The 19,567-nt window shown below is 47.8% G+C and overlaps 2 protein-coding genes and 1 pseudogene across 6 annotated transcripts in view; 2 read left to right on the top strand and 1 right to left on the bottom strand.

Moving 5' to 3' along the window:
• SHROOM2 (shroom family member 2) overlaps window positions 1-4,289 on the top strand; it is a 128,908-nt gene extending 124,619 nt beyond the window's left edge. For 2 of the 5 annotated variants that reach the window (XM_033106594.1, XM_033106600.1), the window contains exon 6: window positions 1,132-3,998. In XM_033106594.1, coding sequence (XP_032962485.1) covers window positions 1,132-1,398 — 267 coding nt within the window. In that variant the 3' untranslated portion in view covers window positions 1,399-3,998. Of the gene's footprint in view, window positions 1-1,131 lie in introns of all 5 variants that reach the window. The other 3 variants (XM_033106576.1, XM_033106567.1, XM_033106584.1) reach the window with 3 other exon arrangements.
• Window positions 4,290-11,428: 7,139 nt separating this feature from the next.
• On the bottom strand, window positions 11,429-16,642 carry LOC117020348 (zinc transporter ZIP6-like; annotated as a pseudogene).
• On the top strand, window positions 14,863-17,952 carry LOC117027100 (claudin-34-like). The gene is made up of 3 exons (XM_033114502.1): window positions 14,863-15,021; window positions 15,968-16,103; window positions 17,023-17,952. The coding sequence occupies exon 3, from the start codon at window positions 17,045-17,047 to the stop codon at window positions 17,690-17,692; it is 648 nt and encodes a 215-aa protein (XP_032970393.1). The 5' UTR covers window positions 14,863-15,021; window positions 15,968-16,103; window positions 17,023-17,044; the 3' UTR covers window positions 17,693-17,952.
• The last annotated feature ends 1,615 nt before the right edge of the window (window positions 17,953-19,567 follow it).

Raw genomic sequence — 19,567 nt, 5'->3', positions numbered from 1 at the left:
TCTCTTAGACATTTTTCCTGTTTATCGCTAGGGTTTCTGGGCGGGAATTCCCACCCGTTCCTGGGAATTTTTTCGCTTTTCCATTCTCGATTCCTGAGAAAAGTTGGTCAGGAAATCGGGAAAAACGGCTCCTTGTAACCAGGTGGTTGGTAGTATCGGCCGTCACTTTGTGGAAACAATGCATCGTGGAGAACAGAAAACAGTTTATATCTCGGGATTTGGGAATGGGAAAGTGAAAAACATTCCCGAGAACGGGTGGGAATTCCCACCCGGAAACCCTATCCTGGACGTTCACACATGCCCATTGGGAACTATCCGTGGCTACATGGCAAAGCGGCAGGATAACAGGGTGCCTGTGTGACACCCAAATAAAAATCAGAAAGTCACAGCGAGGGAAGGAGTTCCTGGCTCCTCTCCTGGCCAACATTTGAAGACACTTTGTGCATTCATCTGGTCCTTTCTTAGATTTCCTTCCGCTTGGGGAGTGTAGGGAATGGAAGTGCGTGTTCTGCAGGCAGAGAATGGTTGTGAGCGCCTCGTTTTGGGAATGGGGTCGTCTGTGTGCCCCAGAGCAGGACCCCTGTCAGGAGCGAGGGAAGCTTCCCCTGCAGCTGTGCACCTTTGTCCTACCTTCCCCTGCTCCCTCATGCGTCCTCTTCAGAAAGGCCGCTCACATGCTCCTTTTCCTTTTGCCGGAAGGGTTTGGGAGTCCTGCCCTGGGATTTCTTCAGAATCTGTTCCTTTTACCCACTCGGCCACAGTCTCGTCAGGCCTTTGACACACGTACGATCCCTGAGTCCTTTGTCCCTTTGGAGCATTTCAAAGTTCTGCAGTTTTCAGTCTCTTGCTTCCACTCGTGCATACCACGGCTGTTTCCAATAGCATTCAAAGCCGGTGGGAGCATTCGCAGGTGGAAGAGGCCCAGGAACCCTGACGGGAGGGCCGGGCTGGAGCCTGCCCAGTTCCAGGTATTTCTGAGCAGATCCCGTCAGACCACTGCTCCCTGACGTTGGGGTCTGTCATCGGCACAGTCCCCAGAGTTGCTGGGGTTTCCACGGTGTCGGCCGGAGCGCCCCGCATTCACCCTGGTCCTCAACGGGCTTGTACCTCTCTCTGTCTCCCCCTTCACAGCAGTCGCTGCTCGAGAAGCAGCGGGTCCTCGTCCAACAGCATGAGGACGCCAAGGAACTCAAAGAGAACCTGGACCGCCGGGAACGCGTCGTGTTCGACATCCTGGCCAGCTATCTGAGTGACGAGAGCCTGGCCGATTATGAGCACTTTGTGAAGATGAAGTCAGCCCTTATCATCGAGCAGCGGGAGCTGGAGGATAAGATACACCTGGGTGAAGAGCAGCTCAAGTGCTTGCTCGACAGCCTTCAGCCCGAGAGGGGCAAATAAGAGAGCCCTCCTCGCGGGGCACGGAGCCGGGCTTTCCACCCCGTCGCCCAGGGCCACGATTTGTGTCCTCTCGTGAGACTCCCCCCATAGCGAAATGGCAGTCACAAAAGCAATAACTCTCGTGTTGGTTTGGGATGGTTTATTTAATTGTTGAGTTTCCCTTCTGAATGCTGAGCAGAGTGGCTCACGTTGGCCATTTTCCCTTACAAGCGACTCACACGTGCCACTCGGCTCTGGTGGACGGCGAGTTTCTGCAGTATAGACTGTGGACTCTGGTCCCGTAGTGCACACAAGTGGTCGTTCGCTGTGGCCGGCCCACCCTTCCTCCCGCCTTCAGATGCTGAACCAACCACTCGGGAAGCAACCGAGGGAGTCTTTAAGGGGCATGAGATGGGAACCCTGGGCGCGCGTCATGTCATGTGATCCATCCGAGGCATGGGCTGCCGTGTTTTATCCCTGTCCGTCCAATGGTGTTGAGCGTTCACTGTCTCCATCTCATATAATGATGTTCTCTGACCCAGCAAAAACCATGATGATGATAATTTATTAACATTTCGGAAAGAGGAATCGTTTCCGAGGGGTTAAAAACCAACTGTGAAATGAATAACCTACGTGTTGGGCTCACTCATTCTAAAATCACCCCTTAACTTGGGTGCATGCTTTAAAACTCACGCACAGAGCACATAGCGTTAGTACGTGTCACCTGACAGCACGGGTCAAATGTTTTCCTACGACGTGAAATGACTTGGTTAAAAGTGTGTCCAGTAGTGATGTGTTTGCTAGATGTTTGTTTCTTGACACCAACAGCTTATTTCTGAAATTGCTTTTTCCCCACATTTGTTTTGTGTGCATATGGTCATTAATAATTGGCTACTTTTCTCTTTGTGCCTCTTGAAATCTGTCACCATGCTGTGAGGGCCGCGTTTCGTTTACTCTGGTTTTTCAGAGTCTCCGTGGACTGTACGATGTTGCCAGAGAGTTTACTCGGCCCTTTTCCTTGGTTGACATCACAAGGTTCTAAAGGGTCTATTCACTTAAAAAACAAAACGCTGTCATGCTGTCGATATCCAGTTGACAAGTCACAGACTGGGAGGAAATGTTTGCAAATCACCTATGTGACAAAGGAATTGTGCCCAGAATATGTAACTCTGAGAACAAACAGCTCAATTAAAATGTGGGCAAAAAATTTCACCGAAGAGGATGATACATGGGTGGCAAATAAGCATCGGTAAAAGATGAGCAACTGCCAGTGGCTTGAGTTTCACTGACTGATTTTTACCTAAATCATCGTAGGCACATTTCTTCACAGATGCTCATCTGATTCAACGCGTGATTACTGGAAGGAGAACCCCTTGGATGAGTTCATGTCAAGGTAATATTGGGAGATTTGTCTGCTGGAGGGATCAGTTTAATCCTTGTTTTCCCTTATTCCCATCAAGGAAGTTTTCCAACAGGTGGGGAGATAGCTCTGTCAGCAGTGACTCCTGCCTTACCAAACACACATGCACACAAATGTCGTAAAGACAGGTGTCCTGCTTCATGAGCCAGACTCCTGTGCCGCTGTCCTCTCATCCGTGTGCTCGGGAAAGGGGTCCAAACGGGCACGCCTCAGTGATGCAGCCAACAAACACTCTTTTTGGCAACCTACCCACGCCAAAAAGAGGAACGCTCTTTCAGACGTTTTCATTCCTATTAAATTATATCTGACTTGAAAAACCTGCCAATGAAGTGCCCTCTTCCTTTCCGCCTGGTGTTGTCACTTGCTGTGAAAACGGGTCACGTCGGAGAAGGTTCAGCTGGCTGTCCACGGACCTCTATCTCTCTCCTCTGGGGAGACAACCACAGTGATTCTGGTGTGTTTGGTTTCTCATTTAGACAAAGCTTTTATCTGTGATTCTTTCTCCTCTGCTCCAATATTGTGATCGTTTTGATGATATGAGTGTAAAACGTGAATAATAGAATTTCTGTGTCTGTATCCAGCCTTCTGATGGCTCTTGAGGACTTCCATATACATAGCAATATAGACGCCTTCCCCCTTTGAGCAGAGCACCTGTGATCACAACAGTCCCACCCATTCCCGTTTGCCTCTTGAATGTCTGATGAGCAGGGACCCAAAGATCCTAGTGAGTCATTGTACAGAACTTTGTATATAGTTCTCTCACTGCACATGAAAACACTCTGGTGCTAATATTTCACCCTTGACATTCTTAGGTGGTGGCTCTTTCCTCACCCTGTCGTAGCTCAGCCGTGGAATGCTCTGTGTAGGGAGTTTTCAGTCAGAGCCATTGCCTGCGGCTTGTGTCCTGCAGTTCACCGTGGAAAATGTGTACAGATTTCATGCTCAACACTTACCACTTACCGCTCAACAGATCATCCTGCTTCACTTTAACAAAATAAATAGTGTCTTTGAGTGACTGGAGTGTGTCTTTGATTGGCCTACTCTACATCTCCTTATAAAGACTCAGAATGTCCTCATCATATGTCATAAGCCTTTGACAGTTGTGGGGTTGATTGTATGTGTGTAACTATTTATACCAGTCTAGGTAAGGCCAAACATTTTGCAATCAGGAAAGGTCAGGGACACGGCTTGTATAGCTTAGCTGCTGCCATGGTAATGCTGCGTAACAAACAACCATAACATCTCGGCAGTGTCCATGGAGAAGTATGTCTTTAGCTTGTGAATCTGTACGTGAGCGGGCTGTCCTCCATGAGCCTGTCATCTTCCTCCTGGGGCCAGCTGTCTGGCCTGGGCGTGTCCATGGCAGGTGCACACGAGAACAAGCCCAGTGACAAAGGTGCTTTTCACGTGTCTGGTCCCAGCACACCTGCTAAGCTGCCACTGCCTGAGCAAGTCCCACTGCTGAACCCAAAGTCAAAGTGGGTGGGACGTGCTCCACCTCCTTAGTGGACGGGACTGTAAAGGCCCATGGCAGAGTGTGGATACAGGCAGATGGGAAGAATCAGGGCCATCAAAAGTATCCTGACCCAGAAGCCAAGTTCCTGGAGCAAAGCTACCTCTGTCACTTCCTAGTTGTATGGCCGTGAGCACATGGCTTAGCCTCTCCAAGCCTCAGTTTCCTCCTTTGTAATTGGAGAAGAGCTGTTATGAGATCAAGTGACCTAATACATGTTAACGTGCTTAGAGCCATACGTGGTTCAGGAAAGTGCTTTATAAGTGTTTGCTCTTCCATTTTCATGACTCTAGCCAGGACGTGGAGAAAAGGCCTTTCCTGCCTCGGAAGCAGAATGTCAAAACCACCCAAGACACGGCGATAGCTTCTGGTTGGGATTAGAAATCCTTCTGTTGTGGAGCACGCCTGTGGGACCGGAAGGTTAGATGATTTAGAGGGAGGGGTTCTTTTAATAAGTATTCTAGAGTGAATATTTAGAACAGGAAAACGTTCACACACACTACAGATTTAAACAGCACACAAATACCACACATTTTTAACGTTGGCTTAATACAGGAGAGCAGTTCAAACGCAGCTGTAGGCTGCTGCTGTGATGACACGTTCTGTGTCCCATGGATGGTGACATGGAGGTTTTTGCCCTGGACACCTGTGTGCTCAGACTGACGGAGTGCACGTCTGATGGTTTGGTGTGTTCTCTGGCGTGGGCCGTCGGACTTCTTTAGGACAAGCTGAGTCGGGTACAGGAGCTACACACAGTCTAGGGCAGGGGTACACACCAGACACTCGCCCCACTGTCAGTCCTGTTTGCCTGACTGCCACAGGTCTGTACCTTGCAAGCACAGCATTCTGAGTGTTTTCTGCATTTCCCATTAAGAGAAGGAAAGCGGTACACGGTGTCTATTCTTGTATATGCTGCGTCCTGAGTCTCAGCGACCCACATAAATGTATTCCACTAAACCCAAGCTGTGTTCCCACTCGGCTCCCTCTCCGCCAGATCCCCAAAATGCCTGTGGTACCACCTGAAACGGGAGAGGGAAGTGGAAAGGAAGGCAGAGAGAAAAGAGATGGTGGACTTAACTGAATGCCATGAAAAGACCTTTCTTTGGCAAATTCCCCCAAAGCATAGGGTCGTGCGGTCGCATCACTGGCTGGCTCCACCAGGACCTTGGCAGGACCAGGCCGAGAGATGCCCTGAAGGTTAAGCTTATGAGCTGCACGGTGAACCCGTTCCTGTTTTAAACCTGGTTATAAAATGCAGCCAAATAACGTCATCCACCCTAGCAAGGACCACGTCAGGGGGACTTCTCCTTTGCACAGGTGACAGTACCACGAATGATGGTGGATGCTCGAAGACGGACACGACCTCCCATCAGACGTTCTTGCCAGAAACATCGCACAAACCCAAAGTGAGGGGAATCTTTCAAAACAAAACAAAACTGACCAGTTTTTCCTTTAAGTGATTGCTGTTTTTGCAATTATTTTAACCATTTAAAACAAATTTTTTAAAAAATTTTTGGGGGAATATTGGGGAACAGTGTGTTTCTCCAGGGCCCATCAGCTCCAAGTCATTGTCCTTCAATCTAGTTGTGGAGGGCACAGCTCAGCTCCAAGTCCAGTTTGCCGTTTCAGCCTTTAGTTGCAGGGGGCGCAGCTCGCCATCCCATGCGGGAAGTGAACCAGCAACCCTGGCCGCCCCAACTGACCAGTTTTTTTGAAAGGTGGCTGCGGTGATGAAAACACACACAGAGGTGAGGTTAAAATGAGAGAAAAACAAAGGCAACCTGACAGATTGTGCCACATGACCATGAGTGACTCCTGGGCCAGACGAAGGACAGTTGAAGTTCGAATACAGTCTGTAGGTCATGGCATTGTGTCAACATGGTTGTCTTGATTCTGTTCATTGTACCAGGGTTATGTAAGTTTCCGTTTGGGGAGTGTGGCCGCAGGATGTGTCCAGATCTCTGCTCTGCAAATTTCTTGTAAGTCTGAAATTATTTCAGAACGAAAAGTTAAAATATTGTTTTCCCCACTTTTTGCCTCTTCTAAAGACCCTTTTCTCATATCTCGTCCTAACTCCAGTCCTTTCACCTGGTATCTTGAAAGGAGCTTTAAAGTGGTGTATCAACAGCATAACGGACCAGCATAACATGACTCACTGCCCAGTGTGGATTGTGCTTGCATGTGTTTCTAACGCCAGTGCTTGGAGCCTGCGTACAGCACGTCCTCAGATAGCGGCCTTTGGTTATACCGTTGATGAGAAAAACATAATCTCTTTCTGGCTGGGCCACTGTCTGTGTGGGGTTTGCAGGTCTCCCCAGGTCTGTGGGTTTCCTCTGGGGACTCCGGTGTCCTCCGACGTCCCAGGAACGTGCACATGAGGTGATCTGCCCATGTCTACATTGTCCCAGTCTGAGTGACTGTGGGTGGTGTGAGTGGTCCTGAGATGGAAGGGCATTCTGTCCAGGAGGGTCCCGCCTGGCACCCCCGAGCTGCCTGGACAGGCTCCGGACACCCGTGCCCGGAACCGTATCCATTATCTGACTTGTTCTCATTCACCTTTCTCAAATGTGTGTAGAGCTCACATTTATTTCAAAGTTTCATATTAGAAGAGTTTTGGGTCTTATTTAGAAGTTTGGTGATGTTTTGTGATCAGAAATATGCCAAAGGAACTTAACTCTGTTTGTATCAATTAGTCGATAGTAGAAGGTGGTTTCGTTTAAAGTCAATTTCCAAGAACCTATAGACGATGTGAAGTGAGGACTTACTGTTTTCTCTCCCAGGGATTCGTGGAGCATGGTAAGGTTCCAAAGAAGACTGCGATAAAGAACGCTATTTAATTTTTCACTCAGTTTCCTGAATATGTTTGAGCTTGGATTGCCTCCACCCCATGTTTAAAATTTTAATACCAGTCAAGATGCCAACATATGTTGACACACAATTCTAAGGATGGCAATTACTGGTGGCAACATAGGAGTCTTGAGTGTTGAATATAAGGGGCTCCTGTCCCCTGGGATGGAGGGGAGCACCCTATGTCTTTCTCCATATAAGACCATATGCTTTAAATTTGATTTTATATCACTTTTTTATCCAAAATAAGCTTTGTGCATGATAGAAAATATGCAAACACACATATACATACATATACGTGTGTTTGTGTATGCGTGTGTGTGTTTGTGTCCATAGCTAACAATATATATTTAACCAATATTTGTGTGCCAGGTACATAGTTGGCATCTTGTACTCTTTACAAAGCAAACCTATCAATGGTGACACAGCGTTAGATCGAAGGTCTTCAGGGACAACCCCACGCCAACATCTTATCATACCCATCCTGTGGCCCCACTTCCCTACTTGGCAGCTCCACCCTCTGGCATGCCAGGTGCCCCTGGCACCATTGCGAGGATTGACTCAGGAGAAATGAAGTCTATCAGGCCCTTAGCATGTACTCTACCCCATTTCGTCCCCTGCACTTGTCATTCCCTTCCTGTACAGGTAAGGACACGGAGGCTCTTCAGAGATAACAGTGGCATGTAAGGTAAATACATTCACATGTCTCCTCTGCAGCTCCCTCCCTACATTCCTCCTTTCTCCCTCCATCTCTCCCTTTTCCTATTAAAAAAAATATTGTCTGTTTTTAACCTTTTTTTTTAATATTTTCAGGTGTACAAACCTGTGTGATAGTTAGACATTCACACCCCTCACAAAGAGATAACACCCCTCTCCAATCTCCTACCCCTCTGACATCGTATATAGCTGTTACAATTCCATTGACTCTATTCCTTAAGAAACAGGATTATACTAATCATATTTTTGAAATCTCCTTTTTTACTTAGCAACATTGGGAACTCTTTATTCACGTAATGTTGGGTTTCTGTATAATAGGTTTTGTTATATAAAGTAGTTTACTGAATGTGTTCTCTAGATGGGGTTTTTAGGATTTTTTTTCTGTTTCTTCCTAGTTATATTCTGTTATAAAGTTCGTTCAGTGTATTTCTCACAACTTTGAACATACCTCTGTTCATTTTGTGGGGAATAAATTCCTTTTCATGGAAACACTGTAAGCGAAGTTTTCAGTGGAACTTTGAGTCCTAAATACTGGCGAGCTGACATCGTGTGCCCTTTTTGGTAGCCTTGTTTCTTTCACAAGTCCCATTGAAGCTATCCCCAATCTTAGGCCAATTTCTCAGTTAGGAATTAGCTTACATATTCCGTACTATCTTACTCATGTCTACCATGTTCCAGTGAGCCTGTTATCCAAGATTCAACTAGAAAGAGATCACATCCCACAAATTATGGGTATGTGTTAGGTGTCAGGGGTCTTTCACAACTAAATCTCACCCGTGTGGATGCCACTTCTGCTAACACTGGCATGGATATGTCGTCTTTGCTTATTTTAAAATGTCATTCCCTCCAGGTGATGTGTTACATGCCATTTCTGGGGGACGAGAGACAGTGATTGGGAGACAAGTCTGAAGTTGGTGAGATCTTGAAAGAGGACCCTGCTGGTCCATAACTGAACATAAAAGCTGATAGACATAGAGGGTACCTGAGGAGAAAAGAAACCAAAGATAGTGCAGTGGTCAACCAAGAATGGATGTTGTCATGGTAACCGAGAATGTTAGGTGTGGTAGGTGTGATAACAGTGGAGGGTGAAGGAGAGGAGCTTGAGGGCGAGGGACAGGGTCACAGTGTGGCTGAGGATCGTGTCTGCCTGAAGCGAGGAGCCAGCCGGGAGGACGTGGGGGAGCTGCGTGTGCGTCAGCAGCGCTGGGGTCAGGAGCTGGCCGCCCTCCCCACGCTCCCGCTCCCTTGGAGACGCATCACTGGTTAGTGAAGGCTCAGCCTTCTTTGTTGTGTATGTTTCATTGTGGTAAAATAGACAAAATTTATTATAATTGCCATTTTTTTAAGTGTACAGTTCAGTGGTGTTGAGGACAGTCAACAGTGGTTGTGTCACCACCACAACAACCACCATCGTCTCCAGCACTTTCTCACCTTCCCAAATGAAAACTGTCCCCACTGAACAGTAACTCCCATTCCCTTCTCCTGAGCCCCTGGGAAGCACGGTTCTGCTTTCTTTCTCTGAGTTTGACTTCTCTAGGTACCTCACGCAAGTGGAATCATACAATATGTGTCACTCTGTAAACTGGCTGATCTCACCTAGCATAACGTCTTCATAGTTCATCCGTGTTGTAGCAGGTGTCAGAATCCCCTTCCTTTTCGAGGCTGAATGATACTCCATTGTATGGAATGGATGGATAGACATTTTGTCTCTCCGTTCATCCACGAGGGACCCTTGGGTGGTGCTCACCTCTTGGCTATTGTGAATAATGCTGCTGTGAACATGAGGTACAGGTGTCTGCTTGAGTCCCTTCTTTCCCTTCTTTGGGTGAATATCCAAAGTGGAATTGCTGAATCTTGGGGAAAGTCCATGTTTAATTTTTTGATTCTATGTTGTGTTTTCGCAGTCCTTCTTTATTACTTTTTGACTCCTTGGCCACACAAGTGTTGGCTTTCCCTCACTCTCATTGATGAATTGGCTGTGTCTGGCTCTTACATTTTGGTGCCCATTCCTGGGTCTCTTCTGACATAGATTGTGGTAGCACTGTGTCAGTCTGACTCACCTGTGAAGACTAAAGGAGGTAAAGGAGCTAACCTGTCATTGCGTACAGCGCCCTTCCATCAGGCCATTGAATCCTATTAGAACCTAGCGAATTCTCTCTTCCTGCTGCAGCCTTTGCATGGACACCATTGTACTGTCATCATGCTCCTTCTTTTTATTGTTTAGGTTATTGGTGTTCCATTGCCGTATTTCAATCTGTTTTACATCCTCCACAAAGCCCTCCTCTCCCAGGGCTGCTTGTCTACATGTGTCTTCATGACCTCTTCTTCCTTTTTTCCTTTACATTCTCCAATTATCCAAACACCCTGTGTCCATCAATTCAGTCTCCTGGGCTCATGGGGAAAATCTGACATTCCCCAGGGACGTGCTGGCCATGACAAGCGATTTCTGGTATCAGGGTGGGAGACGCCTCGCTCTCTCCCTCCCACGTGGACCCTCAGTGCTCTCCGTGAACTGGCTCAATGTCCTCTCCTGCTCGTCCTTTATTCATTTCTGTGCTCCTCTCACTGTCTGTGCCCCCATTTTTCTCTATTGAGAAAGGAATGGACTTTTACGTTCAAACAAGCACATATTCAAAGCCCTGCCTCCTCCCTGCCCGGTTGTCCCCCTCACCCCCGGAACCCCGCAATGCAGAGGGCCTGCTATCAGCCTTTGCCTACCTCCACTCCGCAGGCCACACGCCTAGCTGGGCGTCACCTCGGCCCCCAGGCTTTTGCATTGGTATAGGGAGCCCTACTGAGGCCTCTTCCCTGTCGAAGCGCTTCTCCAGGCTCCGCAGCACCGATCGCCCCCAACGTGGTCTCCCAGGCGGATGAAGTGGACCGCTGGCTCATCACCGACCTGCTAGACAGCTCTGCGGCCCGTGCAGCCCCGGGCCGTCCTCCGCCCGCGCCCTTGTCTCCCTTCTCTGTGGACAAGAGTTTCTCTGTTACACCCCCAGCTCAGGGTACCGGACTCGGTCCGCCCGCCTGCAGCCCAGCCCCCTGGAGCGCCTCGTTCAGCACGCCAGCATGTCGCCTGTGCCCCCCTTCCCCTACCCCTGATGGCGACCTTCGCAATAGGGAGCTGGCGCCCCGTCCTCCGCGAACCCCAGGCGCCTCAGCACACCGCCGCCCCTCTGCGCGCCGGGCTGCACTGCTGCAGAAGGAGGGCCGGCTGGCTCGAGCGCCACGCGCTGAGCGTCACGCGGTGCAAGTGCAGAACCGTGCCTGCGAGGGGCGCGCGCTGGCCTGGGGACCTTCACCTCCCCAGCCGCGCGCTGCGCCCGAGCGCCTTCACCCTCCCAGCCGCGCTGGCCTGGGGACCTTCACCTTCCAGCCGCGCGCTGGCCTGGGGACCTTCACCTCCAGCCGCGCGCTTGGCCCGAGCGCCTTCACCTCCCAGCCGCGCTGGCCCGAGCACCTCCGTACCTTCATCTTCCACCCGCTCCAGCGCCTGTGCCTATACTGGCGTCCGCCGTCAAAACCAGAAACCCCTCTCTGACCCCCAGCCTCTGTTAGAGCGGATTCTGCACAGCCAGCGTGTTGGCGGCACGCTCGCAGCCTTTCAGGGCCTGGACATTGCGACCTCTCTCCTTAAGTGTGACAGGGTGGGTGACAGGGTGGGTGACAGCCCCCGTTCCACCCACTGGATTTTCCCATCTCTGATCCTTTCATCCGCCTCTGAACCCCTCCCGCCCGTCACCCTCCCTCCTTGTGGCCCCCGTGCCCTGCACCTAATCCTCCATCTCCCCTACCACACACTCCATCCTTCCTTCTCTGGTCCCGCCCCCATCCTCCTCTTACATTCCCTTCACCCGTGGCCTCCAGGCCTCTCCCAGACCCATCAGATTTCTGAGGGTCTCCTCTTCCAGCTGAGATCTGGGTCTTTCCTACCTTCAACTCCCACTTCAAAGCCTCACCCTATCCGAAGTTTGGCAGCACACTGGCTCCTGCTCCCGTATTATTCATTCCCAGTAATTCTCCTCAAATTGGTGGGGTACGGTGAGGGGCCCAGACAAAAAGTTACCTTCTTCAGCCTGGCGGTTCCCTTGCCTAGGACGTGGGCTCCACGATCTCCCTTAGGCCTGGAAAGGTAGAGCATGTGGAAGAGGAATGCGAGATGTGAGCTAGAGGAAGAAGGTGGAGGGGGTCAGGGAAAGTGGCAGCCTACTGGGAATGGAGACGGGTGGGACTCATTGAGAAGCTGTAGGGAGCTGGGCATGGGAGCTGGGACTGGGCTTGCTCAGAGAGGCCAAGCCCCGCTCAAGCTGAAGCTGGAGTTGGCCCCCGCTTCCCGTTTCTATGATCCCACCTCCCAAATGCCTTCCTGAAACCCACCCTCTGCAGGCCCCTGAGTCTGAAGGGCTTAGTCTGTACCTTGCTGGCCTGCCCCCAGCATGTCCCTCCAGGAGTAGAGTCTGGGCAAGGCCCTGACATCCAGGCCACCTGTTCACATGCCCAAGGTGCCAGAACTAGCTTAGGAGAGATGCAGGCCAGAGGGCTTCCAGGCAGGGAAAGTGCGCGGCCCACGTGGGGGAATGATGCTGGCTGCGGAGGACAAGCTGTGAGGTGAGGCTATCTCAAGGCTGACAGCTTAGCCTTCATCTTGCCTCTGGCTTTGTATTTCACACCCTGCCCAGGATGCCTATTAGCCATTCTGGGTGGGGGGCCAGGAGCTTCCCTGTCCCGATGCCCACGTGGTCCCTATCATACCCCTCTCCCAGGGACTCTCCTCATTTTCTCTGCCAGCGCTCTTTCCTTTCTAGACTGCTGGGGGGAACAGGTGCCCTATGGTTGGTTCCCCTCCCTTCTCCAGGAAGTACCTGGAGGAAGGAACCTGAATCCCTGGGTGAGACAGAGGGGATGGGGGCAGCCAGCTTTCCCCTGCCCGCAGTGGGGCTGAATTTTAGGCTCAGATACCAGCCACAGCCTGTTGGGATGTCCCGAGGTTGCTTCCCTTTCCCTCTTCCTAACTGTCCTTTTCTAGCACGTGCTCTTTCTTCCTTGAAAGTTTTAAGACTTCTTGTTGCATACTAGCATAGGTCTTCCCCCTCAACCGGAGTCGAGGTTTCTGACCTCACAGCCATGCTGAGTCTTGGAGAAAACTTGGCAATGGCATGAGGAGAAAAGCAGGGCCCTCCCCGACCCTGTAGCCCCCGGCCTCATGTGGGATGTGTGCGTAAGGGGGGAGGGGTAGCCCCATGGTTGCTGAGATGGGGACCAAGGAAGCCCTGTTGGGGTCTCCTGTCCAAGGGAGTAAGACAAATCTACACTAAAAACAGCTCCAAGTCCCCACGTCGGTCCACTAGGGCCCCAGTCTCCCCAAAGTTCTCCTTCAGTTACGACCTACTCCCTTTTATTCTTCCAGCCACCCCTTGGTCCCTTCACAGCCAGCTTAGGGCCTTTGGCACTTCCAAGGGCTGAAGTGCCCTCCAATTCTTCTTGCTTACTGCTTGATGCCAGATGGGGCCGTGCTCAGTCCTGGGCGTGACCTTACCAGTGAGGGAAGAGTGGGTTACAGGGCATTTGGCTGAAATTTCAAAAGGCCCCTCCCTCCCCCTATTTCTGGAGCTCCTGTAGTTCTAGAGTGCTCCCCCTTTTCTGGAGCTCCTGTAGTTCTAGAGTGCTCCAATCTCTTCACCTGGCTGGTTGCAAGGCTCATAGGGTTTTGTACCTTCCTGTAGTATCCGTGACATTGGAGTGTGGCAATATTGTACTTATGCATAGATTTCTAAGAGCCGGCACTACTCGACCTCCTGAAGCATCAGAGCTCGTCATACTGTACTGACACTGTGTATGTGCCTTTCACTGTGAGCACGCTTCAGGATTTTTTTAAACCACAGAACTTGACTACACGAGGGAAGCAGAATTCACAAAACTCTATGAACCTTAGACAGGAAGGGTTAGCGTGTCTGTCTTGACTGATGTTCTCAGAGATCCTGGAGAAGTCTGTTCCAGTTGGTGAGTAGTAATTAATGTCAAGACTAGCAGCACTTTGCCAAAACTGAGTACGTCAGAGGGACCTGTTTCAAGAGTGAGTCCCAATGACATCAAAGGGCGACTGACAGTCCCTTCCCCGGTATGTCTGAGTGCTCTCTTCAAGGGGGTGTCACTGTCCAGCCTTGGCCACTGGCCCTTGCAGGGTATCACGTGTGAATGGATGCTGTTTTGGAGCGTGCCTGCTCCTGGGTCCCTGCCTGCAACCCTCATCAATTCGCTCTTACCATCACATCTCAGGTGCAAGGAGGACGACAGCAGACCTCTTAGGTGCCTCCTCAGATCCATGTGGCTTTATGTGAAGGGACCAAATGCACACACACTATGAGCACTCATACCTTCCAACTTGCCCTGCCGTCTCATTCCAAAAGGAACCAAGTTGGGTGTTTCGTGTTGAGACTGGCTGACATGATGAGACTCGGTTGACCGTGTTGTGACATATGGACAGACTGAAGGACACAACGACCTCAATAGGGTCCTGTAGCATGATTCGTACATGTAAGGATTCTGATTGTTAGAGTATAATGTTATTCCTCTGTGGAAAAAAAAATTTAAAGAGAAAAACTAATAAAAATCTATTTAAAGCAAAAAAAAAAAGTCACTAGTAACCATCACTAGTAAGCCCTGGAGTCAGATGCATGTTGTTTTGTTGTATCTTTCTAACATATTTCATGCTGGACAAAAATGAGGTCATACCACATACTTACAGTTTTGTTACTGCATGTGAAATCCACCCACCCTGGACGTTTTCCCGTGTTACTAAGTACGGTACTAGTCTACTTTAATGTCTGCTAAGTTTATGGTGAATGAAGTACTTTAATACCTACTAGATACTGCAGTGTCCTTATGTACCTTATGTACCAGAATTAATCAATCCTCCATTGCTTCACAACTTTCATGAAGTCTTTTTATTGCTTTCCTTGTTTCCTTGCTCGTGGCAGAAATACCTGAAAATACTGAAGAGCCAGACATCATTTTAAAAAGTCACAGCCTGAGCCTGAGGTTCACAGAACTGCGGTTCACAGAACAGAAGGAAGGCAGGAACGCCTACTGTGTGATTCCTATTGTAACAAACAGGCAAACTTGAACGACGGTGACAAACTAACGACAGGTAAGGAAGCAGGGATATACAGACCATGTCATGGAAAATCTCTTGTTTGTACAATAGACTGGTAAAATCGGTCAATTGTACATACAGTTTATATTCCCCAAATAGAGTAACTGAAATATTAAAACATACCTTTGTGTGACCACCATAACTGACCCTATGAGCAAAATAAACGGCAATATCCAATACAAGAATCGCAAAGCCCACTAACCTTAAATGCTGCATATCACCGCATACAAACTCATCTCCTTATGACGGAGTCAAACTATAGACAGCAGTCTTTAAAGCTACTCTGGCATTTATACCCTACTTGGAAGTTTATATGAAACACAATTTAATGTTAAAATATGGAAATAAACCATATAATTCCCAAACCCAGCAGCATGCCAGTCTTCTGTCATAAGAAATATTATCCTCAGCGGCTACCTCCATGGTGGCAAGCATCGTTGTACAGCGTCGCAGGTACCATATCCATGCATACCCCAGCAGCAAGTGCCAATATCCACCTAGAAGCATCTGCAGCATACGGACCAATGAATATTCCTGTTGCCCTTCGAAGATATGCCAGCAGGTCTCACAAAGCATTATAAAGCACAACCTGCTTAACAGTCATGCCAGCCTTCAGTAAAACAGCAAAGCCACATTTGCTGTTTTAATTCACGAAGCAACTCATGACAAAAGGCAGCAAGAGAAGTCCTGAAGCCATTTGACAGATTTTTAGTCAATTGCTAGGCCATCGCCGAAATTGCACGGGCCGTCGCTCCTTATCACCATCCACACCACTGTGGCGGGACGGGCACCTTTCAGCTCCTCCTGAGAGTAGTGCTGACCGTGACCTTGGGGGTGGTAGTTTGGGGTGTTGGTGGTGGTGATGGAGAACAGGATGGCAGTCACGACGGTGGTGAAGGAGATTGTCTGATGGAAATGTGAATGGCATTTCTTCTTGCAGCCTCTGGGTACGCATTCGTGACAGACTTCTTGTGGAAGAGCAGGAGCTATCGGGACCTCCTCTTCTTCTGAAGCTGCTGGTTGTTGAGAAGCAAAGCGGGAGCGGCCTTGTGAGTCTGCTCGTCAATAACCTTCAGGTCAGTCGTCTGCGTCTCCTTTCTCCTCCTTTGTTGAAAGTTGAGATTCATGCTTGGACAACTGTTTCTTCATCTCCACGTCATCATCATTTTCAGTTTTTTTAGTGATTATTGCAATAAAAGCTACGTAAGGGCAGGGCCTGTACTTAACGTGCCCAGCTCCTGGTAGGGCGTCTCCTGGCAGTGGGTGAAGAATCCATGCCTCAGTAATATGAAATGTAGAAAAGGCACATTCTTCTTTCTGAGTGTCCCCTAGGTCATCTCAAAGTTTTCTATACAAATGTTCATAGCAGCATTATTCATAAGAGCCCAAACTTAGAACCAATCCAAATGTCCAAAAACTGATGAATGAGAAAATGAACTGTGGCGCACGCTTGCAATCGAACACCACTCTGTAGTTCAAAGGAGTAATCTGCTCACAGGGCCACAACCTGGGTGAACCTTAAAAACATTATGCGAAATCCCAAGGCCCCAATGCAGAATAGCGTACCTTGTATGATTCTAGTTAGATTTCTATTGTTGGCGTATGGCTGTACCATATGAATACAGCAGAAATTATTTAGCCAAGCCCAATTGTGGGACTTGAAGTTGTTTCCCATTTTTTAATGTCACAAAGAGTGCTGTGACAACCACCTTCGTCACTCACAATTTGGGGCCCATCTTAATTGTGTGTTTGGGCAAATGCCTGGAAGTGGAACTGCCTGTGTGAATGTTGGTGCATTTTAAGGCTTTTGGTAAATATTGCCAAACGACCCTTGACTAAGTTTGCTTGGTCTGCACTCCCGCTGGCAGAGCGTTCGGGTCAAATGTGTCCATTCTCCAATATAGCACCCCGCTGTCCAAAACAGCACTGTTCGCCCCCAGGGGCTGTTCCAGGCCAGAGGGTCCCCCCTTGATAACGCCCTGTGTTTGTTTGCAGTTCCCCTCTGTATTTGGCAACCATGAGATCACGCACCACCAGTGGCAATTGTGCAGTAGCGGGTTTCGCCATCGCCACCGCAGGATGGATCTTGTCTATCACATGCATGGGTCTCGTGGACTGGCGAGTGTGGCACGTGAACAGCACTTCCATCTCGGAGCGTAGCCCGGTCTGTGTGGGAATGTGGAAAGTCTGCATTCACCGCCATGTCAGCCAGTTTCACAGGCCCACATTTTGCTACCCTTACACCTACGGTGATACCTTCCTCCCTGTCGATATTCTCGTGGGTCAACACCTCCTGCTGGCTGCCAGCATCCTGGGGTTGCTGGGGAAGGTCTGCATTGTCTTTGCACTCAGGAAACTCTCCATGGGAATTCTCGGGAGGAAGGTCATCAGCAATGCATTTGCTGTTGCAGGAATTCTGAATATGGCTGCCGGTATGTGCATTTTGATTACTGTCATCTGGAATCACAAGTCCGTGATGAATGGAGAGGGTATATCCTTCCCGCTGTCTTTCCATATACCCCTCAAACCAGATCGGCAAGAAATGGGCAATGCCATGCTCGTGGCGTATCTGGCTGCCTTCCTGATGCTGTTAAGTGTGCTGTTTCACCTCCGTTTCCAATGCACTTTGCCCAACCAAGTGCAGCCTGAAGCTTCAGAAATGTAAGATGCCTGCTTGCATTGGCTTTGCAAACCCCACATTACCAGGAAGTATCATCAGGATGCTCTATGACAGGTTTCCAGGGACTGAAGACCATGGCAAAGGTGGTCTGGGGCAGAAAGCAGCCAACTGTTTTCTTTTGTTATGTTCTGTTTCTGAATTCGGCTCGTCAATTGGTTGTTTAAATTAAGGAACTAGCATTTAAAAAAAAATCTTGCCCACCTACCAGTTGGTTTTAATGGACCTGGATTTCAATTACTGTTTAATCAATAAAATAAACCTACTCTATGCAAATAAGAGTTCCTGAGAGTCTCTCAATTCACTCTTAAACATCTGCCAAAACAACTCACCTTATTTCCCGTGGTATGATAATGATATCTCTCTCTCATATAAAATTTTCCACAATGGACATTACTCGAGAGAATAGTTTTAGAAATCCCCCCACACCCAGTACTACACCCCACAATTATCAAGATTCTGCCATGTTAGCAGTATCTCTCCTGTCTTCCTTCCTTTTTACTCTGTTTTTCTTTTTCTCAAGGATTTGAAAGCATACCCCACACATCATGTCCCTTCATCCCTCAGCACTTCAATTTTATACTCTAAAAAAAATAGATGTTTCCTTGCACAGACCGTATTGTACTTTAAAAAAGTTAACAATTTTTCCTTGTTATCTTCAAATATTTAGAATTTTTATAAACCTCAAAAGTAAATCTACATTTGGATGATTTCCAAATGTCCATCACAAGAAGAATGGATGCATTTTGGTTCATTCATACAATGGAATATAAGTATACATAGATAGATAAGTGAAAAATGAAACATGGATAAATCACACAAAAATGATATTGAGAGAAAAAAACTGGACACAAAAATAATATACTACTTTTTTATTTATATAAAGTTCAAAAGGCAAAACGAATCTATGGCTTTAGAAATCAAAAAAAGAGATAATGTTTGGGAAGAAGAGAAGGGATAGTGACAAAGCCTATCGGGATATCTGGGGTACTGATAATGTTTAGTCGTGAACTGAACGTTGGTTACACTGGTATGTAAATCTAGTGATAATTTATTGAACTGTATACTTGTGATTTTAAACTTTTCTATGTATATTGTATACTTCAATAGAAAGTTTTATTTAACCCAATAGCATATAAGCTACAATTAGAAATTTTTAGAAATTCTGGAAAATTTGCTAACTGGGTGAAATAGTTTTTCTCTTTACAGGCACTATTTTTAAAAAGGATTTCATGGTCCATTTTTTATGCTTTAAAGGAAATTCTTCACACTTTAATGCACTCAATATGTTTCATAGCGTGGGGGTCGAACATTATTCAATGCAATCGATTGACCTCGTGGCATAGAAATGGAATCCAAAGAATGTAAAATAAATGTTTGTTGAAGAGAGAATTGTGAAATAAACATATATTAGAATTTAGACTTTACTGAATAATTCTAAATTGCATGATAAAAAAGAAAAAAAGAAAATCTACAAGTGCTCACTCTGCCTCTGACATCTTAATTAAAGCACCCTTTCAAAATTCAATCATAATACACATATTATTTGGTGCCTTACTTTTTTCACTTGACAAGTAAATTCCTGCAGATCACACTATATCAGTGTATGGAGACCTTTCTCATTTTTTTTGGCTGCATAGGCTTCCGTTGTGTGGATGTACCCTACTTATCCAACCAGCTGGATGTGTATGCACGTAGGTATGTAGTATGACTTTGTGCATACAACTTTTTGTATTTTGCCAGTATCTGTAGGATAGATTCCTAGGACTCGTGGATCGAAAGGTCAACGTATCTGTCATTAAAAATATATATATTGCTAAATGTAGTAGAGCGATGACCCATTTTGCTGTCAAAATGCCACCT

This window comes from Rhinolophus ferrumequinum, chromosome X (genome assembly GCF_004115265.2).
Source record: "Rhinolophus ferrumequinum isolate MPI-CBG mRhiFer1 chromosome X, mRhiFer1_v1.p, whole genome shotgun sequence".
Lineage (NCBI taxonomy): Eukaryota > Metazoa > Chordata > Mammalia > Chiroptera > Rhinolophidae > Rhinolophus > Rhinolophus ferrumequinum.
This window is presented reverse-complemented; position numbering and strand designations above follow the sequence as displayed.